The sequence below is a fragment of the Bufo gargarizans genome, chromosome 9 (genome assembly GCF_014858855.1).
Source record: "Bufo gargarizans isolate SCDJY-AF-19 chromosome 9, ASM1485885v1, whole genome shotgun sequence".
Lineage (NCBI taxonomy): Eukaryota > Metazoa > Chordata > Amphibia > Anura > Bufonidae > Bufo > Bufo gargarizans.
Window position 1 is genome coordinate 174,565,349 of NC_058088.1, and position 27,727 is coordinate 174,593,075.

Sequence of the window (27,727 nt, forward strand, 5' to 3'; positions counted from 1 at the left end):
ATTTTTTAACTTTTTTTTTATTTTTTAAGATTTTCTGCACCCAGGGGCTTGATGTGAAGACAACCTTGCTGCTAGCACCGTCACTGTAACCAGTATCATTTGCCGCTCCTTTGACGTCCCACCCAGCGAGCTATCACCCCCCCCCCCCCCTTTCCCAGTCCTCTAGCTCTTTCTAAAAGAGGGGGCAGGTGGTGGAGGAATGAATAGGAGAGAATATTTTTTGGCAGGAGTTATAGAATTGTTTAACCCACCTTCTCCTTCACCCCCCCCCCCCCTCCTCCTCACCCTATAACCATTGCACGCCTCCAAACGTTTAAGGTAAACTTAGCACGGGGCAGGCGCTAGTGCGAGGATCTGCTCATCTGCAAGGTATGGAGACGGCAGAAGCCACCTGTCCCCAGGTGACTTGATGTCCATCTCCCACCCATCCGTCAGTGAGGCTGAAGGACAGATGTTTGCCCAGGAGAAGGTACCAGCCTCCGTTCTGTAGCGATGATGGATTATTATATATTTTTTTGCAATGGCAGGCGGCGGGCAGGCTGTCATGATAATGAATTGCTGGAGGTGGGCATGAAGCTCCTTAGAGAGATTTCGAAAAAGGCGTTGGAAGGAGGCATCAGGGGAGGGAAGCCTTGTCAGACACCAGTTGTATTGTGTGGGGGCTTTGCCTCTGGAAGGAACAGCGACAGCTCTGTAGCCCGTGAAGCTCTTTCAGTCGGCTTTTCATCCAGAGCCTCCTTGTGCTCCTCCCTAACGCCTGCACTTTTGTCCTTTCGATTCCCGCAGGTAGAATGAGCCGGGCAATCGGCGAAGAAGGAAAAATCTCCTGCGGACGAGAGGACGGCCTGAAAGCAGCATGAGACTGAAGCTGAGGGTGCTGGACCTGTGTCACGCTGTGCTCTGCATTGGCTTGATGCTCTGCGGAGAAGGGTAAGCGCGTCTCGTTTCCAACGCAGTTTGCTTGATCAGAGGAGGACGTAGACATTTCGACGGGTTGAAAAGATCTGCTCATGATTTGATAGACTCGGGAGAACCCCTTTAAACGTAACGTAGACCAACGCAGAGGTAGCACCTGAGCCCCTGGCAGATCGAGGCAGGGTGTGCCAGTGTCTGCACTTGCCCGCTATGGGCAGAGTCGCCACAAGTGATTTTTTCGTGACAGAATACCACCTGGCGCCTCCCCCAGAGCGGCCAAACAAACACACCTGTTTCTACAGCAACTTCCTTCCCTGCCAACAACCTGCGCGCTCCTATTTTTCATTCCTCCTTGTATGTGGATGTGCAAGTCTAGAGATTGCTCACAAAGAATGCAGCAGTCCTGGCAGCTGTAGTCCTCTCCTCCTGGCACAACTGGTCCCCCCCACCCGCCCCCGTCCATCACTGCAGGTTCCTTAGTCCAATCTGGGGAAGCCCTCTTCTGGGTGCCCCAGTGTGATCTCTCCGCACCCTGGCTATACAGCTCTGCTATTCTGCCAGCTCCTTCTGAACCTATGCAGCCTTGGAGTAAGCAGAGCTGTTCGGCGCTGTCAAGTAGGACGCAGGTAAATGTGTAATCCACAGCGACGGAAAGGTTAGGCTAGTGTAGACTCGTCTATACCAGGGATCTGCGCTCCAACTACAACTCCCAGCATGCATGCATTCCCTTCTGTGGGATTTCAGAGAACAGTTGAGCAGCTGTGCATGCTGGAAGTTGTAGTTTTACAACAGCTGGTCTGTACCTATGTATAAGGAAATTGCATAACTATCATTTCCCGAATATATATGTAGTATAGCTTTATATTCACGGAGATGACCTCCACTGTGTGGTCAGAAACCTCTGGCAGGTAAAGGGAGCTGTTGCTATTAATTTAGGGAATTATCATGCATGCGATTCTCATGTGGCCCTCCAGCTGTTGCAAAACTACAACTTCCAGCATGCCCAAACAGCCTACAGCTATAAGCCTACAGCAGGGCATGGTGGGAGTTGTAGTCTTACAACAGCTGAAGGGCCGCAGGTTGAGCATGCCTGCTCTAATACATTGCAGCATGTGCATTGCATAGACTGACAGTAGAGAAGTCCTTGAGCTAACAGTAAGGTAAAAAAAAAAAAACACAACAAAGGGTTAATAGTGAAAACCTTAAAGGGGCGTGAAAAGCCCCATAATGGACAGTTTTTTTTGCACGGGGGATCGTAGGAGGTCCTCTGCAGCTTTAAAACCCACAGCATAAATGGACATGCCGTGGGTTGAAAACCTGCAGCGCAAATCAGTTTTACGCCGCGGATGAGATTTCTGAAATCTAATCTGCCTGTCTTATGCTGTGGATGCTGTCGGTTTTTCCGCACGACTTTTGGCTTCAGAGAGCATTCACGCAACGTGTGTACCCACTCTTTAGGGTAAGGGCTCACGCACACGACCGTATGTCCGCAAAAAAAAAAAACGGATCCGCAAGAAAAACGGAACAGACACGGAAAGAAAATAAGTTTGTGTGCGTGAGCCCTAACTGCAAACTATGTGGATTTACGTGCGGTTTTTCCACGTGGATTTTCATGGCGACAGACCGCGACGTAATACAGTACCAGCAAAGTGTATGAGATTTGCCAAATTTCACGTACACATTGCGTATTTTGTACATGCGGAAATCGACCCGCCATGGGGATTTTAAAATCTGCAGCATGTCAGTTGTTTTCGCACCTTAGGTGGAGTGGTTTTCTCCGTAGACTTCAATGGGGTTGTTGAACTAAATAGAAAATCTGCACCAAAATCGCATAAAACCTGTACAAAAAACTGCACCAAAACCGCAAAAAAAGGTGCAGATTTATGTGCATTTTTTGCTGTTTTGATGTGGTTTTCATGTGTATTTTCTTCATACACCCACGCGCAGCTTTACGCTAACCTCAGAAACTCCACACAAATTTCATTGCAAATTTCTGTGCGTTTCTGCACCAAATCCATGTATTGCTTGTGGTTTTTGGTGCGGATTTGACGCGGTTTTGCAGCAGATCTGACCCTTCCATTGAAACGGATGAAATCTGCACCAAATAACGTACAAACAATTGACATGCTGCGAATTGCAAAGTCCACACCAGGTCAATTTTACATGAGATTTGTCATTCTTTTTGCTGATACTGTATTACGCTGTGTTTTCTTCACATGAGAATCCGTGTAGAAAATCCGCGCGAGCAACATGTGCAGGAAGACTTAGGCCTCTTTCACACGAACGCTACAGATTATGTCCGGATCTGTTCAGGAAAAAACTGATTGCGTTCAGTAGTTAATTTTTTTTTTTCCATGTGGATGCTATCCGTTTTGATGCGTTTTTCACGCGCGTGAAAAAAAAACGGAAGAATAACAATCTACATCTCCTAGCAACCATTAGTGAAAAACGCATTGCATCCGGATGCAATATGTTTTTCACGGAAGCCCCATTCACTTCTATGGGACCAGGGCTACGTGAAAAAAACACATAATATAGAACATGCTGTGATTTTCACATAAGGCTACATGCACACGAACGTTTTTGCGTTCAGTATACTGGCCGTTTTTTAGTTCAGTATACGCTACTTGATACTGAACCGTTCATTTCAATGGGTCAGCAAAAAAAAACTGAAGTGTCTCCGTGTGCGTTTCCCGTTCCGTTCAAAGATAGAACATGTCCTATTATTGCCCGCAAATCACGTTCCGTGGCTCCATTCCAGTCAATGGGTCCGCAAAACAACGGAACACATACCGAATGTACTCCGTATGTGTTCCGTATCCGTTTTGTTTTTGCGGAACCATCTATTGGAAATTGTATGCCCAATTTTTTCTATGTTATTACTGTATACTGTATATGCCAAATGGAAAAACGGAACGGAACCGTAAACACTACAGATACAAAAAATGGAAAAACGGATCCGTTAAAAACAGCCCGCAAAACACTGAAAAAGCCATACGGTCGTGTGCATGAGCCCTAACTCAGAGATGATGCGTGAAACACAACGCTCCTGTGCACAGACCCATAGAAATGAATGGAGTCATGATTCAGTGCGGGTGCTATGCGTTTAATTCAAGTATTGCATCCGTATGGAAAACTCGCTCGTGTAAAAGGGGCCTTAAGGATGGCTGGACATGGTGCTATTTGTGTGCTGAAAATCCGCACAAAAACCCCCACAAATCTTTCTGCGTGAGAATTTGCTTAAAAAAGAACGAGCATAAACCGCAACGTGTGCAGATAGCCTTAAAGGGTTTTACCCAAGATTAAAACCTATCCTCTGTCCACAGGTCTGACTCCACTGATTCTCACAAGAATTGGGGTCCCGATACCACCAACTGAATGGAGTAGGTCTCCTGGAGAGCGCTGTGGTAGTCCCATAGAGAATGGGGCACATTTACTAAGGGACTTTTAGGTATAAAATAGTCGCAAGTCCCCTTTTTTAACCGGCCGTGTGACAATATTTAATAGCACCGGTTGAGCAGGACGGAGGCTGAGTGTGGGCCCTGCTGCCCCGGCAAATTTACTAACATTTACACCCGGACAGCACAAATGCTAGCGAAAAACTACGCCAGGCGCAAGGACTGCCACAGATGTGCCTAATTTATGGTGAGATCATTCAAATGAACGGCCGTCCATATAACCCATAGAAGTGCTGGGTCCGCTGGCTTCGTCTCATGGAAGCCCCCTCTATGATGCAGCCATACAAGATCCTACCACGTAACCTCCTCATATAGACATGGCTGAGCCGCCTCATATTCACGTAGTTTGGGGGGGGTGCCCAGTATAGACATGGCTGAGCCGCCTCATATTCACGTAGTTTGGGGGCGTGCCCAGTATAGACATGGCTGAGCCGCCTCATATTCACGTAGTTTGGGGGCGTGCCCAGTATAGACATAGCTGAGCCGCCTCATATTCACGTAGTTTGGGGGGTGTGCCCAGTATAGACATGGCTGAGCCGCCTCATATTCACGTAGTTTGGGGGGGTGCCCAGTATAGACATGGCTGAGCCGCCTCATATTCATGTAGTTTGGGGGGCGTGCCCAGTATAGACATGGCTGAGCCGCCTCATATTCACGTAGTTTGGGGGGGCGTGCCCAGTATAGACATGCCTGAGCCGCCTCATATTCACGTAGTTTGGGGGGCGTGCCCAGTATAGACATGCCTGAGCCGCCTCATATTCACGTAGTTTGGGGGGCGTGCCCAGTATAGACATGGCTGAGCCACCTCATATTCACGTAGTTTGGGGGGCGTGCCCAGTATAGACATGGCTGAGCCGCCTCATATTCACGTAGTTTGGGGGAGGGTGCCCAGTACAGACATGGCTGAGCCGCCTCATATTCACGTAGTTTGGGGGGGGTGCCCAGTATAGACATGGCTGAGCCGCCTCATATTCACATAGTTTGGGGGGGTGTGCCCCAGTATAGACATGGCTGAGCCGCCTCATATTCACGTAGTTTGGGGGGCGTGCCCAGTATAGACATGGCTGAGCCGCCTCATATTCACGTAGTTTGGGGAGCGTGCCCAGTATAGACATGGCTGAGCCGCCTCATATTCACGTAGTTTGGGAGGTGCCCAGTATAGACATGGCTGAGCCGCCTCATATTCACGTAGTTTGGGGGGCGTGCCCGGTATAGACATGGCTGAGCCGCCTCATATTCACGTAGTTTGGGGGGCGTGCCCGGTATAGACATGGCTGAGCCGCCTCATATTCACGTAGTTTGGGGGGCGTGCCCAGTATAGACATGGCTGAGCCGCCTCATATTCACGTAGTTTGGGGGGCGTGCCCAGTATAGACATGGCTGAGCCGCCTCATATTCACGTAGTTTGGGGGGCGTGCCCAGTATAGACATGGCTGAGCCGCCTCATATTCACGTAGTTTGGGGGGCGTGCCCAGTATAGACATGGCTGAGCCGCCTCATATTCACATAGTTAGGAGGGCGTGCCCAGTAGAGACATGGCTGAGCCGCCTCATATTCACGTAGTTTGGGGTGTGTGCCCCAGTATAGACATGGCTGAGCCGTCTCATATTCACGTAGTTTGGGGGGGCGTGCCCAGTATAGACATGGCTGAGCCGCCTCATATTCACGTAGTTTGGGGGCGTGCCCAGTATAGACATGGCTGAGCCGCCTCATATTCCCGTAGTTTGGGGGGCGTGCCCCGTATAGACATGGCTGAGCCACCTCATATTCTCGTAGTTTGGGGGGCGTGCCCAGTATAGACATGGCTGAGCCGCCTCATATTCCCGTAGTTTGGGGGGCGTGCCCAGTATAGACATGGCTGAGCCGCCTCATATTCACGTAATTTGGGGGGCGTGCCCAGTATAGACATGGCTGAGCTGCCTCATATTCACGTAGTTTGGGGGGCGTGCCCAGTATAGACATGGCTGAGCCGCCTCATATTCCCGTAGTTTGGGGGGCGTGCCCAGTGTAGACATGGCTGAGCCGCCTCATATTCACGTAGTTTGGGGGGCGTGCCCAGTGTAGACATGGCTGAGCCGCCTCATATTCACGTAGTTTGGGGGGGGTGCCCAGTATAGACATGGCTGAGCCGCCTCATATTCACGTAGTTTGGGGGGGGTGCCCAGTATAGACATGGCTGAGCCGCCTCATATTCACGTAGTTTGGGGGGCGTGCCCAGTATAGACATGGCTGAGCCGCCTCATATTCACGTAGTTTGGGGGGCGTGCCCAGTATAGACATGGCTGAGCCGCCTCATATTCACGTAGTTTGGGGGGCGTGCCCAGTATAGACATGGCTGAGCCGCCTCATATTCATGTAGTTTGGGGGGTGTGCCCAGTATAGACATAGCTGAGCCGCCTCATATTCACGTAGTTTGGGGGGGTGCCCAGTATAGACATGGCTGAGCCGCCTCATATTCACATAGTTTTGGGGGTGCCCAGTATAGACATGGCTGAGCCGCCTCATATTCACGTAGTTTGGGGGGCGTGCCCCAATATAGACATGGCTGAGCCGCCTCATATTCATGTAGTTTGGGGGCGTGCCCAGTATAGACATGGCTGAGCCGCCTCATATTCACGTAGTTTGGGAGGCGTGCCCAGTATAGACATGGCTGAGCCGCCTCATATTCACGTAGTTTGGGGGGCGTGCCCAGTATAGACATGGCTGAGCCGCCTCATATTCACGTAGTTAGGAGGGCGTGCCCAGTAGAGACATGGCTGAGCCGCCTCATATTCACGTAGTTTGGGGGGCGTGCCCAGTATAGACATGGCTGAGCCGCCTCATATTCACGTAGTTAGGAGGGCGTGCCCAGTAGAGACATGGCTGAGCCGCCTCATATTCACGTAGTTTGGGGTGTGTGCCCCAGTATAGACATGGCTGAGCCGTCTCATATTCACGTAGTTTGGGGGGCGTGCCCAGTATAGACATGGCTGAGCCGCCTCATATTCACGTAGTTTGGGGGGCGTGCCCAGTATAGACATGGCTGAGCCGCCTCATATTCCCGTAGTTTGGGGGGCGTGCCCCGTATAGACATGGCTGAGCCACCTCATATTCCCGTAGTTTGGGGGGCGTGCCCAGTATAGACATGGCTGAGCCGCCTCATATTCACATAATTTGGGGGGCGTGCCCATTATAGACATGGCTGAGCTGCCTCATATTCACGTAGTTTGGGGGGCGTGCCCAGTATAGACATGGCTGAGCAGCCTCATATTCCCGTAGTTTGGGGGGCGTGCCCAGTGTAGACATGGCTGAGCCGCCTCATATTCACGTAGTTTGGGGGGCGTGCCCAGTGTAGACATGGCTGAGCCGCCTCATATTCACGTAGTTTGGGGGGGGGGGGGTGCCCAGTATAGACATGGCTGAACCGCCTCATATTCACGTAGTTTGGGGGGGTGCCCAGTATAGACATGGCTGAGCCGCCTCATATTCACGTAGTTTGGGGGGCGTGCCCAGTATAGACATGGCTGAGCCGCCTCATATTCACGTAGTTTGGGGGGCGTGCCCAGTATAGACATGGCTGAGCCGCCTCATATTCATGTAGTTTGGGGGGCGTGCCCAGTATAGACATGGCTGAGCCGCCTCATATTCACGTAGTTTGGGGGGCGTGCCCAGTATAGACATGGCTGAGCCGCCTCATATTCATGTAGTTTGGGGGGCGTGCCCAGTATAGACATGGCTGAGCCGCCTCATATTCATGTAGTTTGGGGGGTGTGCCCAGTATAGACATGGCTGAGCCGCCTCATATTCACGTAGTTTGGGGGGCGCCGCGTGCCCCAGTATAGACATGGCTGAGCCGCCTCATATTCACGTAGTTTGGGGGCCGTGCCCAGTATAGACATGGCTGAGCCGCCTCATATTCACGTAGTTTGGGGGGGGGTGCCCAGTATAGACATGGCTGAGCCGCCTCATATTCACGTAGTTTGGGGGGCGTGCCCAGTATAGACATGGCTGAGCCGCCTCATATTCACGTAGTTTGGGGGGGGGGGGGGGGGTGCCCAGTATAGACATAACATGGCTGAGCCGCCTCATATTCGTTTGGAGGGGGGGGGGGGTGCCCAGTATAGACATAACATGGCTGAGCCGCCTCATATTCACGTAGTTTGGGGGGCGTGCCCAGTATAGACATGGCTGAGCCGCCTCATATTCACGTAGTTTGGGGGGCGTGCCCAGTATAGACATGGCTGAGCCGCCTCATATTCACGTAGTTTGGGGGGCATGCCCCAGTATAGACATGGCTGAGCCGCCTCATATTCACGTAGTTTGGGGGGCGTGCCCAGTATAGACATGGCTGAGCCGCCTCATATTCACGTAGTTTGGGGGGCGTGCCCAGTATAGACATGGCTGAGCCGCCTCATATTCACGTAGTTTGGGGGGCGTGCCCCAGTATAGACATGGCTGAGCCGCCTCATATTCACGTAGTTTGGGGGGTGTGTCCAGTATAGACATGGCTGAGCCGCCTCATATTCACGTAGTTTGGGGGGCGTGCCCCAGTATAGACATGGCTGAGCCGCCTCATATTCACGTAGTTTGGGGGGCGTGCCCAGTATAGACATGGCTGAGCCGCCTCATATTCACGTAGTTTGGGGGGCGTGCCCCAGTATAGACATGGCTGAGCCGCCTCATATTCACGTAGTTTGGGGGGCGTGCCCAGTATAGACATGGCTGAGCCGCCTCATATTCACGTAGTTTGGGGGGCGTGCCCCAGTATAGACATGGCTGAGCCGCCTCATATTCACGTAGTTTGGGGGGCGTGCCCCAGTATAGACACGGCTGTGATATCTAGACATGTCCCAGACAAGTTACACCAGACAGAAAAGCAAATCAATCTTAATGAAACAAGCGACTGCATGGGAAATGGGCGAGGCATATCATTCGTATCGTCCTACGGATATGTGAGAAGTTAGATAACTGCAGATGTATATTTCTAAATGGCCAATAATAGAAGTCGCCCGGTTTATGGACGCTGATAAAACTAAATATTTTCTATGCAATTTTCCAATAGACATTTATCAAAACTGGTGTAAAGGAAAACTGGCCTAGTTCCTCATAGCAGCCAATCAGATTCCACCTTTCATTTTCCAAAGGAGCTCTGAAAAAAAGAAAGGTGGAATCTGATTGGTTGCTATGGGGAACTAGGCCAGTTTTCCTTTGCACCAGTTTTGATAAATGTTGGGTATCCATTCCTGAATGGCCGAGTGGTATAGGGTGGCCTAAAATGTCCCTTCTAGTGTAAGTGAGTGTCACGGTGCTCCTACCTGGATACGGTTGGACCCCGAGTGTTGGCTCCGAAGCAGACAAATAGGGGTGAAAAATTGAGAGATAATAGAAATAATTGAGTCCAGACCTTGTGATGAAGTTGAATAGCAGCTTTACTTTGGTAAACTCTCATCAGACACAATCTTCAAACTTTGTCTTGGTCCCAGCAGGCTTTAGAGAAAAAAGGGGTAGTAACGTATTAAAACCTAACTTTTATTAGGATATTTTAAGATCCCAATGGTGGGAAAGAAACCCCTACCAAACAAACAAGACACAAAACAACAGGGGACCTGGGGTGGCAGGTCGCCTGATGGTCGGGTCCACGTTCACGCCTTTAAGTGGGGTGGGGGGTGGACTGTATGACCTAAAGACATAAACAAAAATGAAGACCTGCCACCCCAGGTCCCCTGTTGTTTTGTGTCTTGTTTGTTTGGTAGGGGTTTCTTTCCCACCATGAGGATCTTAAAATATCCTAATAAAAGTTAGGTTTTAATACGTTACTACCCCTTTTTTTTCTCCGGATTTTCAATTAACGAGTAGTTATCAAGGGGGGTGTGCTAGCGCACCACCCTTGAGGGACCACCCTCTTTATTTTTCCCAGCAGGCTTTAGCATGAAACTCTGGCAGGCAAACTCATCTCTGCTACATCAGTTGCTCTCTGGCTCTGCTGTGCTGACAGGCTTGCTGTATAACTTAGCTTCTTCTTTATGCTGCAACTTCTCTCTTTATAGTCTGTCTCTTAATTATGTCAGAGAACTATGCTCCTGGCTTCTGAGGCTCAAAGCTTGTGGCCTCCACATCCAGCAGAGCTGAAGGTGCTCTGGCTGGCTTGGCCTAGCCTGGGCATGTCCAGCAGAGACCCTCCTTCCCCTAGCAGGGGGTAAGCTAAACTGCTCCTAGAAACTGGTTGCCACCCTTCCTGCAGGAATGGAATGGAAAGCTCCCTTCTACCTAAGTACAGCTCTGCCGTATATGCTGCCACCTGCTGGTGAACCAGGCACATTACATTTGAACATAACAGTTACATTAGAAATAGGAATGCACAGTATAGTGGACCTGAAATAAATACACAAGATGGCATTATATTGGCACATTAGAGACAGTAGCAGGGTGCAGAAGTGGTAATGCCACTCTGGGGCGTTTCACTTGCTGCCATGGACGTGGAGCCGGATAAAAGTCAGACCTGGTCAGATAATGCACGGTTCAGGTACAGTTATCTGGTAGCGAACCGAGCACTTGTGTGCTCCTTCTCATGACCGGGAAGTAAAGATAAGGAAGGCTGCTTTGACAAAAAGCAGAGATCTTGAAAACTGTGAGGAGTCAAGGGCCTAATTTATCAAAACGGCCTAACAGTATAACTGCCTTAGTTGCCCATAGCAACCAATGTATATTGGTCTCTTTGTGTCCTATATCTTATCATAGGGTCCCCCTCCCTTAGGACTCATGCACACGACCGTATGTATTTTGCAGTCCGCAAAAACGGATCCGCAAAAAATACGGAAGACGTTCGTGTGCATTCCGTATTTTGCGGAACAGGACAGCTGGCCCCTAATAGAACAGTCCTGTCCTCAATTTTTTTGCAGAATGAACACACGGACATACAAAAACAGAATGCACACGGAGTAACGTCCGTTTTTTTTCCTTTTGGCGGACCATATGCAGAACCATTAATTTCTATGGGTCTGCAAAAAAACAGACACGGAAAGAAAATACGTTTGTGTGCATGAGCCCTCATGTAGGAAGCTACTTCAGTGTATGTCCTCTGGGGATGGAATGGCAGCCCGAAAAATTGGATTTATGAAAAATTCATGAAAAATTCTGCGCAGAAATTGACCTGCGATAGGAATCTAAAATTTGCAGCATGTTAGTTAATGTAGGTTGCGAAGCCGGTGAAAATTACATCCTGCTGCAAAGTACGTCCTAAGGGCCAGTTCACACAGAGTTTTTGGCGCTGATTTTGGAGCCTTTCTGCCTCAAAACGGCCTCCCAGTCATTTCAATGGGAAGCAGCATGCCCTACGTTGGCGCAGGATCAGCGCTAAATCTCCCATTGAAATTAATAGGAAGGAGAAAAAAACTGCTTCATGTAAAGTCCAGGCGTTTTTTTTTTGGGGGTTTATATGTGCAGTTTTTGGCGCAAATCTGCTTCACAAACTGTGTAAAAAAAACACATTAAAAAACGCACTGAAAAAAGACGTGGATTCTGCACTAATTTTTTAAGCGTGTTTTTCAAAATCAGTCGTGTGAACTGGCCGTAAAGGTGGCAGTGTGGCCCCTTACCCAGCGGTGCACCACCAATGAGGCCAGGTGAGGATCGCCTCAGACAGCACCAGGTAGGGGCAAGAGGGGGCAGCGGAACGGCCATGGGCAATGAGCGCTTTCATTGTGGCATTTAGGTAAAAAAATTGGCATGGGGGGGCGTTTTAGTTTTCGCCTCGGGCAGCAGAAAGGCTAAGTGCACCCCTGCCCTTACCTTTTAGGCACCTGTACAACTGCACATATGGTCTGTCTGCCCCTGCTTGGAGCACTCTGTGTTGTATTAAAGGGGTCGTTCACAGGACAGGGCATAAGTGACTGATCGGCGGGGGTCTGACTGATGGGACTCCTGCCAATCATAAGAAGAGGGGCCTGGGCTCCCCCATTTGAATGGAGCTACAGTCACGCATGCACGCTTGCCTCTCCATTCAGCTCTATGGGACTACCAGAGACAGCCGAACCCTTGTACTCGGCTATGTCCAGCAGCCGCCCCATAGCGTGTCTGCTGCTCCATTCAAATCAGGTGCATGGGCCCCTGTTCTCATGAACAGTGGGGGCCCCAGCGGTCAGACACTGTGGATAGAGGATAAGTTGTCTTAAAGGGGTTATCCAATCCTATAAAAAGCCCCCCATATGCCGGGCCCCTCACATTGAATATACTTCCCTGGCTCCCCGCTCCGCTTCTGGTCCCCGAACCGCCGCTGCTACTTCTCCCCGTGAGCGGATGAAAACATCCGGTGTCAGGGGGGGAGCATCCAATGGCAGATGGGGACGAGCCTCCCTAGCGTCACCCGCAACGCTAGGAAGGCTCGTCCCCGTCCCCGCCTGCCATTGGCTGCTCCCCCCGACACCGGATGTTTTTATCCGCGCACGGAGAGAAGCTGCATCGGCGGTGCAGGGACCAGGAGCGGAGCGGGGAGCTGGGAGCCAGGTAAGTAGATTCAACGTCAGGGGCCCGGCATATGGGGGAGCTTTTATGCTCTTGGATAACCACTTTAATGGGACAACCCTTTTAAATGGGTTATCCCATGATGAATGTAAAGAGGATAATCAAATATAGTACATGACAGACTATTTAAAAAAAAAGCTAGAACCAGATATAAATCGAAGAAAAAATGCACCAAATGGATATGCCACTGACTATACTAGCTAGTCATACAAGCAGATATTAAAAGCTGAGACTTTTGCCAATATATTCCTGTCAGGAACACATCGGAGCCCATCATGCACCACGTCGCGGTCTCTCAGCATGGCAAGGGGTCCTACCACTACGCTAACTGTGGTGTGAACATGCCAGAACCAGCCCTGTACCTCACATGGATCTAGAGAGCTCCACATTCATTGCTCTGCTAGATTTATATCAAGCTGGCAGCGCTGAGGGCGTGTCCTTTCTCAGGAGGGGAGTGTCCTTTTTCTGCTGCAGCTCTCTCCCTATCACAGCTTAGGAGGCAGTTGAAGGATGGAACTGAGCATGTACGACCACCTCAGTGAACTGGACAGAAAAAGAACAAACAGCAGGTGGCGCTGTACAGATACATTTTAATAAAAAACTCAGCGGCTATGCTAAATTTTTTATTACATGGAATTACAAAAGTATTCAGATCCAGGTGCTGTACAATGTTTTGTGGGTCAACCCCTTTAAGTTAGCAGAAAAGCCCAAATGACCGAGCTCGCAGGGTCCCCCTGCTTGTTTCATCAGCTTCTTGCTCTCACGAGGCCCGATGAGCATCCCCTTTTATTCCGTGATAAATAAGTAAAAATGTGACTTTAGTGTTAAGTGACAGAGCGCTTGATCTGTTAGCGGGACACACAGGCGTTTTGTTCTGGGAGGCCGGCAGAGAAAGGCCCCTTGTGTTGGTACGGGTAGCTCAGTTACAGGCTGTGGATAGATCGATAGAAGATTTCATGACCTGTTATCTGCCACCATTCCACCCCTCCATCTTTGCCCAGCCTGGCACAATAGACAACAAGGATCCTCGTGTTAACTCCGTCAAGTCTCGATTCCAGTTTCTTTTTCTGGACTTATGTTTTTGGACTGTCGTGAACACAGGCCGCTTCCAGTGCGTGAATTAGTCCTGACCCATGAGTGGTGCCTACTGTGCTCTTGGATCAATTTGGCACCACTACCTGCAGCATCTCGGGGTACGTTCACATTTGCAGCATGCCTGAGCCGACTGCCTTTCACAAAAAACGTTGCAAGCGGCCAGATTACCTCCAGACCCCATTATAGTCAATGGGGATGCGACGGTGAACTGTAGGATCCAGCGAAATCCGGCAACCTGCTCTCTTCTGGAACATCTGCCTTAGATGTGGTGTACCTAAGCATCTTAGGCTGCGTTCACATCTCTGTTTTGGAGATCCCGCAGATGAATCCGGCGCAAATGCCGCTGTTGGCCGGACAAAAAACCATTGCATGCATTTATGAAAGCCGAGGGCTGGGCCCATAGGTACAGAGGGTACACGATGCCACACAGAATATATAGAACAGAGAATAAACCAACAGTAAATGTAACACTGTCTAACAATAAACCAGTAAATGTGATGTTTTCCCCAAAGTCCATTAGGCAGCCTGGCTGCACTTGTGTGTTGCTGGGGGCGAGTCCCTCGTTGGGGTGCACCCTAAGTATTGCGCAATACTATTTGTAATCCACAGGGAAATGTCTGTCTCTTGTAACTTTAATCCTTACTCCAGCTCACAGCATATAACAGCCTATGATCAGCCAGTGAGATAGGAAGGTGTCAGCATATGAGTCCCTTAGGGCTATGCATTAGCTTGCAGCCCAGTACAGTGCAATGTAACTGTACTTGGAGCGGTATTGTATACTTCAACAGTGTGGTGTAATGTGACGCAGCAAAGCCGCACTAACAGTTCCTTGAGCAGGTTGTTGGTGCTTTTTCTTATTTCTTGGTCCACTCCAGAACTGGATCCTACAGACACGACGCTCCTAGGGTCGTCGCTGCAAACCTCCCCTTCGTGCTGTCGCCAGTCTCCACCTGTGAGCTTTCAGATACAGCAGAGATCTTTCCTTCTGGTTTCCAGCAGCACCGAGCACAGCCTCTGTCTGCTCACTTTCTGCTTCTAGAGGAACCTCCTCCCCTTACACAGGGAGAGTGTGATGCAATAAGTCATTTGCTAAGTGCAGTGTCAAACTTGTATATTCAGTTTGCTATCACACTTGTAAGGGTCCAAAACAGCCCATAAATTAGCTATTTACCAACTTTGCTAACTAAATTAGGTTATAGTATTCCTCTGATAGGCAGCTCCAATGTAGACTTTTATCATCTTATCCTTTGCTGCCATCTACTGACCAAAGTGAGATGTTGCAGTAATTATACAATTCACAACACATCAGAGTAATACATTTAAGGTCCCTTGCCCCACATTCCTTACATTTATGCCAATAATCTGCTGGATCACCGCCAGACCCCATTATAATCAATGGGGATCCAGCCGCGAACTGTTATCTGGCAAAATCCGCCAATCTGCTCTCTGCTGGAACGGCCTGCCAGATCTGCTGCCTCAGATGTCAATGTACCTAAGCATTTTAAGCTGTGTTCACATCTCCATTTTGGAAGTCCGGCTACCTGATCCGGTGCAAAAAAAACGTTGCATGGGTTTATGCCGGAAATTGGCCGGATCACCGCCAGACCCCATTGCAGTCAGTTGGTATCTGGAGGTGAAGTACAGGATCCGGCAGGCTTTTTTGGTAAACGGAGATGTGAACGAGGCCTTATTTAATCAAATATGTTTCCAGTAGCGTTCCCAAGAATGAAAGTGGAAGAACACCCCCCACGTAGATGAGAAAGTGGAGGGGTAGAACAAGTAATCATACTGCTCCAGAACAAGATTTAAAGGGGTTGTCTCACTTCAGCAAATAGCATTTATTATGTAGGGAAAGTTGATACAAGGCACTTACTAATGTATTGTTATTATCCATATTGCCTCCTTTGCTGACTGGATTCATTTTTCCACTGCTTCATACACTTCTCGTTTCTATGGTTACAGACCACCCTGCAATCCAGAAGTGGTGGTCGTGCTTGCACACTATAGGAAAAAACACTATACTATGTGAGCTCCCACCAGAGAGGCAGGCACTTTTTCCTATAATGTGTAAGGAGGACCACCACTGATGGATTGCAGGATGGTCGTAACCATAGCAATGAGGAGTATATAACGTGGTGAAATGAATCCAGCCAGCGAAGAAGGCAATACGGATACTAACAATACATTAGTAAGTGGCTTATATTAACTTTCTCTACATGATAAATGCCACCTACAGAAGTGAGACAACCCCTTTAAAGGTCTTCTCCTAATCACATCATAAAACATGTGTTCTGTATAGCAGCAGACACACATAAATGACACACGCACCTAGGTGGCGCTAGTGAGATGGTTCTCTTTCCCTGGGAGATGCCTATTTGCATATTCTTTTCTATGGAGCCTTGCCAATAAGTCTCCATACCATGGAGCACGTCTAGTAAGTCACCATACGTAGCTGTTCTCTTTAAGGAGACCCAGCACCCTGCCGAAACCGCATCTGAGGCATCGCACCCAGGCAGCTAGAATCCTGCTCCGTACCGACGAGGGCAAAGCACCCCAAAATGGCTGTCATCAGATGGATATCTGGCTTGGCTATGTTCTCCCAAGGCTTAGTTAAAAAGTTGGATTTTGACTCGTAGGAAGTACACTTCCACAAGGTGGCGCTAGCGAGATGGTTCTCTTTCCTCGGGAGATACCTATTTGCATGCACATAACATACATATAGGCACCTAGATGGGAAATGACATACACACATGACAACCCGAGTGGTTTGCCCCAGTTGCCTCCAAATGGGGTTGTCTTCTACTGGAACCACTAGAGGATCCTCTTTTAACCTAGGCTAGTCCCGCTCTGGGCATAAGAATAGTGCCGCCATACGTTCCAGCAGCATATGATCTTAACTGTAGAATGATGCAATTGTACTAGTTGTGGTTTATTTTATTTCAATGAGTATATTTAGATGCACAGGATAATGCAGATCCCGTATCAATGCATGTGAAGTCATATATTCCATGTACAGTATAGATTTTGCACAATTATGTAAGGTATTGGCCGGTTGCTTAGTCCGTCCATGGTTTTACTGTGCACATTTGAGACAGAAGACCTACCCAAGCCTAGGATAATGCGGTGCATTTATCATACATTGTGTGCACCAATAGAAATGTATTCTATGGCCGGCATATAACACTTAGTGAATGACCCTTAGTTCTCAGCTGAATCAATATTCATGAGGTTGTGCTGTCTCAATGCATCGGAAGTGAGCGACGTTACCATGATGAGAGGGGCTTTTCATGGACGCTTGAAAGGAGCAGGTGCAGGGCTCTCCTCTGTGACTGTCCACGTAGGGCTGAATGGCAAAAATGCCTAGTTAAGGGACATAGGGGTATGTTAACTTTGCCATACAGAAGTCCTGTTGGGGGTGGGGAGTTTAGAAGACAAACCATTTGCAAGCTGTAATAGCAACCATATTAATTGCTACCATGTTTCCCACAAAACATCTAAAATTAAAAAAATAAGGCGTTTTTTCTTAACAATTTGATGGGAAATTAATCAGAATTTGAAAAATGTCTTCTTTTTCCAGAAACAACACCACTCATGCTATTATTATTGTATATTGCAACTCAGCTGCATTTAAAGGGTGTCTGATCAGTGGGGGTCTGATCACTGGGCTACCCATGACCACTAGAACTGGGGCTTGTGTTTCCCCCATTTCAATGGAGTGGCGAGCTGCCTGTGTTAGGAAGAAGGGTTAAGGGAGGAGGGGCTGAAAGGTATAAACCTTTGTGCCCAAAGAACTCAGCTCTAAAGAGAACATTATCCAAGTAGTATGTTGTAGATTACTATCTCTCTCTTGCATTGCCATGGGGCATCAGAGCTCCCCCATTGTGTTGCAGGCCAGGCGAATGATTATTTTTTACATTTACTACTACGTATGTAATTTGTCTATTTTATGTTTTTTTTAATCACATTTAGTAAATATATTTATTCACTTAGCTTGTGTAAGCCTACTTTATTCCTGAATCTTTGAATTCACATTACAATACTGCTGCTGCATTCAATTCTATGGGGACTGTGAGTAGAAGCATGCAGCTATCTCTAGCAACCCCATGAAGCTTAATGGAGCACACCATTGAAACGGGAGAACAGGAGCCCCCATTCTACATTGGTGGGTGCCCCAGTGCTCAGACCCCTGACAATCAGACACTTATTAGTTATCGTTGGACTAGGGTTTAATTGTTGTGAGGGTACAACTCTTAAATAAATGGGACTGAGCTGCAATACCAGACAAATCCCATGGACAAGAATGGTGCTGTTTCAGAAAAAAAAAATAACAATCTCATAAACCCCTTTTACTTTACAATTTTATTATTTTTTTAAGGTTTTTTTAAATGCTGTTTCTTGAATAAAGTGTCGCTATGTCCTCTACATGTCATGTCATTGTTGCCCTTCTCTTTGTCAGAGGTGTGTCTTCTGTGCTAGCTCTTGGGGCCAGTATTATCTGCCGAAAAATGCCAGGCCTTTCGCCAAGGCAGAGAAGCATCTGCGAAGCTCGTCCAGATGCCATGGTAGCCATAGGTACGGGTGCGCGACTGGCGATCGAAGAATGCCGTTACCAGTTCCAGCACAGCCGATGGAATTGCAGCTCCTTGGCAGAACCAAGTCTCTTCGGACCGGAGCTAAAAGTAGGTATGTGTGAGGTCCCCAATCCATACAATAACTAGCTAGGTCATTTCACTATGGAAGCCTGATATGAGACCTATGCAGATTTTTTTTAAATCTTATCCAGAGGCTGCAGATATTTTCCGCACGGACAGACAAGCATGCTGTGGATTTTGCACAAATGCCGTGGATTTTCACTGCGGATTTCACCACTTTCAGTGCAGCAGGAGTGAAATCTGCGGCACAATGTGAAGCAAGAGCCGTGGATATACCCTACCACGTGGCGCGTCCGCTGCGGATCGACTGGTATTCTGCAGCAGCAAAACTTGCACCAAATTTGTCACGGATATGCTGCATTGCAAAGGATGTAATCTGTGGCACATATTTGGTATGGAATAGTTCTGTAAATGAAAGTTTTAAAAAAAAGATCTCATCCACTTCACGGCTACTGTAAATGTAGTGGAATTTCCTGACGCATTTCTGCTGCAGAAAACCCGCAGCATTTACGTGACGTGTGGCCATATCCTAAGTTGAAGGCTAGTGCTGGCTGCCCGGAATTTCCAATAAGTTAACTTGCGTGCTAATTGGACTTGCTAGACCGAAACATAACGATTGCAGTCTAGGGCTTATTTAGGCTAAGGGCTCATGCACACGACTTTTGTTGTTTTGCGGATCCGCCGAACACGGATACCAGCCGTGTGCGTTCCACATTTTACGGAATGCAATAGCCGGTCCATAATAGAACAGTCCTATCCCTGTCCGTAATGTAAACAATAATAGGACATGTTCTCCTTTTTTTGCGGAACGGACATGCCGACATACGGAAACAGAACACACAAAGAGTAATTTCCGTTTTTTTTGTGACCCGTATGTGGAATCATTCACTTCAATGGGGCCGGAGAAAATGACAAAAAATATGTTTGTGTGCAGGAGCCCTTATTATGTATAATAGTAAAGCACCTTACTTAAAGGGGTTCTCTTCTGGAAATGATTTAAATGCCCACCATCAATGTGTCCTAGGATTTGAGCAGGACTGGCTGCCTCCACTTAGAGAGCTGCCTGAGGGAGAGGGGGCTCACTACAAACTACACTGCTGTAATAGATGGTAATGATGTGATCCTGCCTGTGATATGCTATCATGGCTGAGCAGCCTGACAGGAACACTCACCAATTTGTAGTATATGCAAGTAGCCAGAGTATAATGTGTAGTGATTAGTGAGGCCACGTTCCTAGGCAGCTCTGCGGAGGCAACCAGTCCTGCTCACATTTTAGCACCGGTTGCCGGTGACTATTTTAAATCATTCCATGGAGAACGCCTTTACGGCCCCTATACACATTAGTGTCTTGTCATTCTTGGCGGGTTCAGCCGACAGTTTGATGTGTATGGGTGTAGGGGGCGTCAGAAGACAGAAGTGATGGTGGTGACTAGGGTGGTGGTAGACCTTGTTCTGGCACTCCCTGGGCCATGCAGAGATGAAAAGATGCACTCTGGATTGTTGGGGGCCCCTACCTGGTGGTGACTAGGGTGACCTTAATGTTACGGTGATTGCATAGTAGGATGTAAGGCAGGGGAGCAGGGGTAGGACCGGTGGAGGATGAGGTAATGACCAGGCCCGTTTGGTTGGAATAGATAAAATCTCTGGTGACTGAATGGAGGTTGTAGTACAAATACAGGAAGAGAAGTTAAACAGCACACCTCTTTTTATGTGCCGGTGGTGCTCAGTGGTATTGTCACGGCAGGCGTGCACTCAGACTCACAGATAACCCACCAACCAGGCTCTGGGCGAGAGACAGGGGAAGGGTCACCTCCTAGCTAATCCCTGACCTCTTTCCCTGCACTGCTCAGCCCACATGCAGACCTTAAAGGTAGGTGTGATGTGTCCCCGTGCCTGGGCTGAGAAAACCCTAAATTCCCTGAGATGGTGAAGAGGGGAAATAGGAGCAGCCTGCTCGCACAGAACCTGGAAGGGAGAGATGACACAAAACAACCAAACTTGAAATACACTTATCTTTCTGAGCTGGAACAGACAACCTTCCTTCCTAGCTTCCAAGACCACAATGATTCTTATAATCCGCTCAGAGCACTGGGCTGGTGTGCTATTTAAACTAATGACCCCACCCAGTGCACCTGATGAGAGGCGATCCAGCACGGCTCCAAAACAAACACTAAACTCGTGCTGCTATCCTGGCCGACCTCCGCACATCGTCAGAGTGGGGCATGACAGGTATTTAATGTTCATATAGTAGAAGATAGACCACGGCACTCTATTGCTGATATATCAAATATACTTTTTTTATTAGTTGATCATTATGGCATTCATCCAGAAGGTGAATACAAAGTTACCGGCCACCCACCGTTTCGGTCAACACTAGACCTTGGTCACGGCCTTAGTATATATGTAGAGATATATATGGACGAATGCCATAATGATCAACTAATAAAAAAAGAGTATATTTGATACATCAGCAATAGAGTGCCGCGGTCTATCTTCTACTGTAGTACAAATACAGTTCTGAGGTATATGACACAGCAGATTACTCCCAAAGGCTGTATATAGCAGGTAGCGGCAATGATGGTCCTCCCTGAGTTTCTTTCTATATACCATGCAGTCTTCCCAGTGTTGGACTGGTTCCTTGGGCCCATCCGAGGAAACTATTCTTAAGGCCCAACCCCTATATCATCAATAAAGTTTAATGGGTTTTGAATCACAGAAATAGACCTTAGTGACAAGTGACTGGCTTCAAAGGCAGCCAAAGAGGTTTTTTATCTCCTGGATCTTTGGGCCCATTATGGCATCAGAGCCTGGGCCCACTGGACGATCCTATGGTACTCTGGTGGGCCAGTCAGACCCTGAATCTTCCTATATTGACCACAGGCATTCAATCAACTCACAATATTCATCTGTAATTCCCAGTCTGTAGGGTGCAGTCCTAGAAGTGTAGCGGGTGCTGGAGGCAATTAACCTTTTCCACATGCAGTAAAGTCTATTGCCATAAACGTGTGTTTACCTTACTGTCTCAGTCCAGAGCAGCCGACTGTAAAACCCAAGGCTTTCTTCCCGCAGGGGGATAATCCATAGCTTTCTGGCAGTACTCCACAAGAATACTGTTTCAGTCTACTTTTTAGCAGTTCACAGAAACCGGTCTTATCTCTAGCTTTGCTGGCTAGAAACTCTCTTCTCTACAAGACAGGGGGGCATGGCCAACCTGTATACCGGCATCCGACTTGAGAACTCCCAGATTAACTACTTCCTACCCATATATGACCTTTAGGGATACATAGTGAGCAGATCCTCTCAGTAAACATTTCAATAGCATTAACCCTTTAGCAGTGAACCACTAGGTCAATGCATGGCGAGCTCCCAACTCTCTCCTAGTCCCTTTGTTTTCCAAGGAGATAAGTCAGTGTCTGGCAGCGTCTTTCTCCGCTCTCCCCATTGAATACACATATACATGCGGCTGAATGTATATGAGGGAGTTGGGAGAGATAACTGGCAGCCAAACAATCGTTTGGCCAGCAGCTATTGAAAGTGAACCATTCCTTAAAGGGATTATCACATCAATAATGTAAAAAAAAAAGAAGAAAATCATACATAGTCTAACACATGACAACCTCCTTCTAACAAAGCTAGCACCAGCCCGGTACCTCACATGGAACCAGATATCTACCTATGCCTTGCTTCAACTGCTCTGCTAAATTTACTTTAAGCGGTCAGCGCAGTGGGCGTGTCCTTTCTCAGAGAGCATGTGTTTCCATCTCAGTCAGCAGGACAGAGAAATTAGAAAAAGAGCAAACAGCAGGTGGCGCCATACAGATAGATTTTCGGGAATAACTCAGTGCCTATACTAAATTAGGAATTACATGCAATTATAAAAATATTCACATCCAGGTGCTGGTTTGAAAAATGTAGAATATTTTCCATGGGACAACCCCTTACCGACTGTATTGCAGCATTGCTGGGGGCATAGATAACAATAAAATGTATACAATCCCGTCCTGCCCTCGTAATTCACGGCTCCAGTATAAATACTCACTGGTAAATGGAAATATTCAGTCACACATTTTATTTTATTACCTTCCTCGAACAAGACAATTATGAAATGTGTTTCCAAATTCCTGTGTCTCCAGGCAGTAAATCACCGCCGAATGCAATGTTACAGCGCTGGCGTTATAAGACGGCTGCTTCTCCTCAGGATTATCTTTCATGCCGTTTTTCATTATTTGGGTCATCCTGTAGGACGGACGCAGTGGTGTCGTCGCTGGCACCATTATTGGCATGGTGGTACCATCCTGTAGGTACCTGATGTAGCCCTTCTGCACTGCATTCTGTCAGCGCTACAATTTGGGACAGTTCAGGGCTTTTCATTTGCTGCCACTAGGACTGGGCAGTGCTGGGATAACTACCAGGAGGTGGAGCCATGGTCATAAGGGGCGGGGCATGCATCTGAAAAACGAGTTGGGGCGTGTAATTTTATGCTTAAAGGGGTTGTCCAAGTAAAAAATTCTAAATGGTAGGGGAGGAGTTAAAATAATAAAATAAGTTATACTTACCGCTGCTGCTCTGATCTACCTCGCCGCTGCAGCCATGACGTCAACTTCTTGGCTTCAGCAATGACGTGCCTGTACCCCTTTCTCCTATAGCTACTGTGGGGATTCGCTCTGGTAGTTAGGATAAGCGGGCGCAGTACAGAGGCAAAATACAAGTTCGCAATTCAAACTTCAGTGTTTATTCACACATGATGCCAAAAACAAAACGTCACTTTTGCAGTGTTGGCGTTACTTTACACCCAATGACAAGTTAATATAATAAGTAATCTTGGTGGCAGTTCTGCCTCAGAAAGTTCACATACAGGCTTTAGACGGCCTGTTCCCCTGACACATAGGTCTCCGCTCTCCATCCCAGTACAGTCCTCAGATCCCAGCACACAGACCTCCTGAGCTCCACTGTCAGACGGAGGTAATCCTCTCCACCTGGCAGTGCTGGATGATGTTATGCCTGGCAAAACCCAGCCTGGACCGTGGGGAGTAGTCACCCACCCAGCACTTTGACTACTCCCAGTAAGAGCCATCCTGGATCAGCTATTACAGCCATACTAAGTACCAAGGTGTCAAACAGCAATTTCTGCTGACACATAAAAACCGGCTCTTACTCCACCAAGGCCAGGAACCTCGGTGACACGTACCTATCATCCACGATGATTCCTTGTACCTTCTTACACTCCAACTAAGGCTACTTTCACATATGCGGCACAGCCTTCCGGCAGGCTGTCCGGCATAGGATGCCGGAAATCGTCCTGACAAAAACCTTTGAATGAAGCGGGTTTTGGGTGTCATAGAAGAGGGCGGGTTGGCCAGCCCGTCTCATTCATCATTTTCCACGGCAGTTTATGGAGTGGAAAATGGCCTTAAACTACGCCGAGCATGTCGCACGGCCGGCGACAGCAAGAGCAAAATTTATGTAGAGCTCAGCGTTATGTACACCAGCAACACAGAGGGATTAAGACCGGTCATAATAAATGTCCCCCTAATTCTTTATAATGGGACAACTCTTTTAACACCAGCATCCCACTCTCTGCATATTCTAGATATGGTAATGAAAAAAAAAAACACTGCGGAAATAATATAGTGTTAAAAGTATACCAAAAACTCTTCAAATTCTTGATTTTCCCTTCATAAAATTCAACAATTCTTGATTTTTCCCTTGGCAGGCAGCAAAGAAACAGCCTTTTACTATGCCATCCTTTCTGCTGGCATTGCCCATGCCATCACCAACGCCTGCAGTCACGGCAACCTGACCTATTGCGGTTGTGACCGAGATAAACACGGACACCAAGATCCTGATAAAGGATGGAGATGGGGAGGGTGTTCTGCTGATGTGAAATACGGTATACGCTTGTCCAAAGAGTTCCTGGATGCCAGAGAGGTTAAACGCAATGCCCGCACCCTCGTGAACCTGCAAAATAACCTGGCGGGGAGAAAGGTATTAGAAAAATTTTTTACATTTTTCTGAATAAGTCAGATATTCCACTCTCAAAACCTAAATTACCTAGGGTCTCTCTACACCAGTGGTCTTCATATAATACTCATTGGGCGTCATTTACTATAGTTCTACCCCTTTAATGAAGTGAGCAGATCTTCCCCCAGGGGGGTTTTATTACTAAGATCGCACTTTAGTAAACTACCCCCATTGTGTCCTCAGGGGTGCACCTAGCCTTTCTGCTGCCTGAGGTGAAAACTGAAACGCCCCCCCCCCCCTTCTCAATGCCAATTTCTTAACCTAACCCCTTCCCTTCAGCCCATGGCCCTTCAGCTGCCCCCTCCTGCCCCTACCTGGTGCTGCCTGAGGAGATCACCTCACCTGGCCTCATTGATGGTGCACCCCTGTGTGTCCTGTAGTAATGTATGTTGTTAAAGAAAAGCAGAAGTGAAGAACTCCTTAGATATCAAGGACCCCAAAAATATTAGGAGTGGCTGAAAAATAGTAATGAAGAAGTTTGAAAGATTCCCCAATGAATAAAGATATGGGATTTTTCCTTTAAATGGGTTCAGTAATCCATTTTAAACTATCCAATATAGTCTTTTTCTATTAGCCAGAGCACAGAGTGGCTACAGAGAACATCTCTGGCTCTGGAGGACCCAACACATCCAGAGAGTTCATTGATTTCAATGGGAATTGTGTAATGCTTTATTTCCCCTGTGGTGGCACTGATTATAACTTACCCCTGGGATTTTCAGCAGCTGGGCACCCTGTGACCACTAGCCTACGCTTCTAACATGAAGGGATTATGCCTTTAAGGTCACGTCTGCCAACACGTCATCAATAAGCTTCTTTTAAAGTGTACCTCCAGTTATAGACAAGTTTTCAGAAAATAATAGTTCAGGTAAATATGGGAAACATTGTAATATATGTTATTATAGAATTATGCTTCCTCCTAGGCTTCTCAGGCTGCTTTCCTCCTCTTTCCTATTACTTATCCTCTTATCTCTATTAGCTCCTGTCTCTGTCTCCAGTCTCACACACAAAAGTGGGCTTCTTCCATATAGTAAATGATGTATTACCTCATTCTGAACAGTGGTAGAGGCTTATCCTGCTGGATATAGTACAGTCAAAGTGTAGCAGAGCTAAGAAACTGCAGTTTGAGTTCCTCTCATCCAGCAGCCTCCTCCTAGCCCCATAAACCTAAATGTTAAAAGCAGTAAAGAGCAAAGAAGTCTGATATAAGCATTTTTCTTTAAGAAGATATATTACAAAGTTTCTTATAGTCACCTGTACTACTTATTTATGGAAAGTTGTATTGTAACTGGAGGTATGCTTTATCTAAATGAACTTCAGTCCTGACATTTATTTCTTGTTTCTTTTTATGTTCACCGTCTCTAGCTCTTGGAGAAGAACGTTCGCTTGGAGTGTAAGTGTCATGGCGTCTCAGGTTCTTGTACAGTGAAAACGTGCTGGGTCACTTTGCCTCATTTCAGAGAGGTGGGCTACATACTGAAGGACAGGTACAAGGAAGCAGTAATGGTTGAACCAATGATGGGAAGACGTCAACAACTCCCAACATTTCTGAAGCTTAAAAATCCTCAAAGCTACAAGAAGCCAGCGGAGACTGACCTGGTGTATATAGACAGCTCACCTAACTTCTGTGAGAGAAACGTTACCACGGGAAGTATAGGAACGCATGGACGTCTGTGTAACCGCACATCTTCTCTGTCTGACAGCTGTGAGCTCCTATGCTGTGGTCGGGGATATAAGACCTTTCAGTATATCCACACGTGGCAGTGCCACTGCAAATTTCACTGGTGCTGCCATGTCACATGCAATACATGCAGCGAAAGGACGCAAGCCTACACATGCAACTAGGAAAGAACAAATGCGCTGGCCAAGTGGCCAAATGGGGCCCATCAGGTGCATGTTAGAGCAGACAGCTTGGATTGCTTTGTGATGCTGCAAATTTGGAGAAGATGTTGAACTGCTAAATGATGGAGAAGATACATGGGACCACTGTGCTGCAGAGAGTAAATGACCAACAGTGATGCAAGTGTGCATGTACATAGGTGTTGGGCTGCCATGGTCAACTGCCCCAACTCATGGTCTTGGTGGCCTTCCCCTAAATCACCATATTCTGTAAGCAGAAGACCCATGTAAGCTCCAACACCTGTGTTATAGCGGTAAAAAATTTACAATGAGAATGGTGGTCATTGCAACTTGGAGTTAAGAGCGACTCTTTAAATCCCTCTATGAACCTGTACACAAGATATTTGGTTTATATGGATTTATTCCGTTTTATCAAAGATTAGAGGATCTGGCCTAGATTTCTGACATGAGAGGATCTGTGCCCATTGATGTTGATGTTGAACTGTAACCTACAAAAAATTATTATGGCATATCTCCAACTCTGGAGGACCCAGCTCTGGCCTTCTATTCCATTGGGGGGGGGGGGGGGGGGGGGGTCATTAATTTGAATTGCCAACATGCAATACTTCTTTTCACCACCAGTGGCCACTGCAGGGGCAATGTAGGACTTGTCACAGCAACTCCTGAAGATACCAGCTGATCATTGAAGGTTCTAGAAACTGGACCAACAACATTCAGCTGATTGCTGTGGCGTCTGTTTTGAGAAGGGGTTGTCTTTGTGACACATTCAAATGTTTCTGTGTTAACCTTGTACCTTTTAGGTTTTGGCCAGATACTCATATGATACCCAAGACTAGATTTTCAGCAAAACATGAGAGGTTTTCACAGTAGAGGTCTTGTGGCCACCGTTATTGACTAGTAATTTAATGAAAACCCATCTTATGTCTAGGTCAGGGCTTATTTACCATCTCCTAAAATCTCATTTACTAAGATTCATGGTGGTCTCCTGGCCTGCTCTTTTTCTAGATAATGTAAACCTCAGTATCTTCGGGGAGTGGTAGCATCATCTGTATGAATACTCAATAGAGATCACTCTGTCCAGATACCGAGGGTATCATTCTATAGAAGAACTGGCCACAAGACCACAAATCTCCACCATGCAAATCTTAGGCAAGTAAAAGCATGGGGGGGGGGGGTAGATTAATGCTAACGTGGACTGAGTTTTTAGTGTTAGGCCTTATGCACACGACA

The 27,727-nt window shown here is 47.5% G+C and overlaps 1 protein-coding gene across 3 annotated transcripts; it reads left to right on the plus strand.

Annotated features, from left to right (window-relative positions):
• The first annotated feature begins 321 nt into the window (after positions 1-321).
• Positions 322-27,024, plus strand: LOC122946480 (protein Wnt-7a-like). 3 transcript variants are annotated; one of them, XM_044306153.1, is made up of 5 exons: positions 322-469; positions 787-930; positions 18,424-18,650; positions 24,333-24,604; positions 26,003-27,024. In XM_044306153.1, the coding sequence occupies exons 2-5, from the start codon at positions 857-859 to the stop codon at positions 26,480-26,482; spliced, it is 1,053 nt and encodes a 350-aa protein (XP_044162088.1). In that variant the 5' UTR covers positions 322-469; positions 787-856; the 3' UTR covers positions 26,483-27,024. The 3 variants fall into 3 exon arrangements, with proteins under 3 accessions (XP_044162088.1, XP_044162090.1, XP_044162089.1); XM_044306155.1 differs by lacking the exons at positions 322-469; positions 787-930 and adding an exon at positions 1,409-1,541; XM_044306154.1 differs by lacking the exons at positions 322-469; positions 787-930 and adding an exon at positions 1,409-1,541 and having other exon boundaries at positions 18,424-18,646.
• The last annotated feature ends 703 nt before the right edge of the window (positions 27,025-27,727 follow it).

Coding starts and splice junctions, on each gene's coding strand:
- LOC122946480 (XM_044306153.1), top strand. CDS start 857: ATGAGACTGAAGCTGAGGGTGCTGGACCTGTGTCACGCTGTGCTCTGC. Junction 931..18,423: donor TTGATGCTCTGCGGAGAAGG/GTAAGCGCGTCT, acceptor TCTCTTTGTCAG/AGGTGTGTCTTCTGTGCTAG. Junction 24,605..26,002: donor ATAACCTGGCGGGGAGAAAG/GTATTAGAAAAA, acceptor CACCGTCTCTAG/CTCTTGGAGAAGAACGTTCG.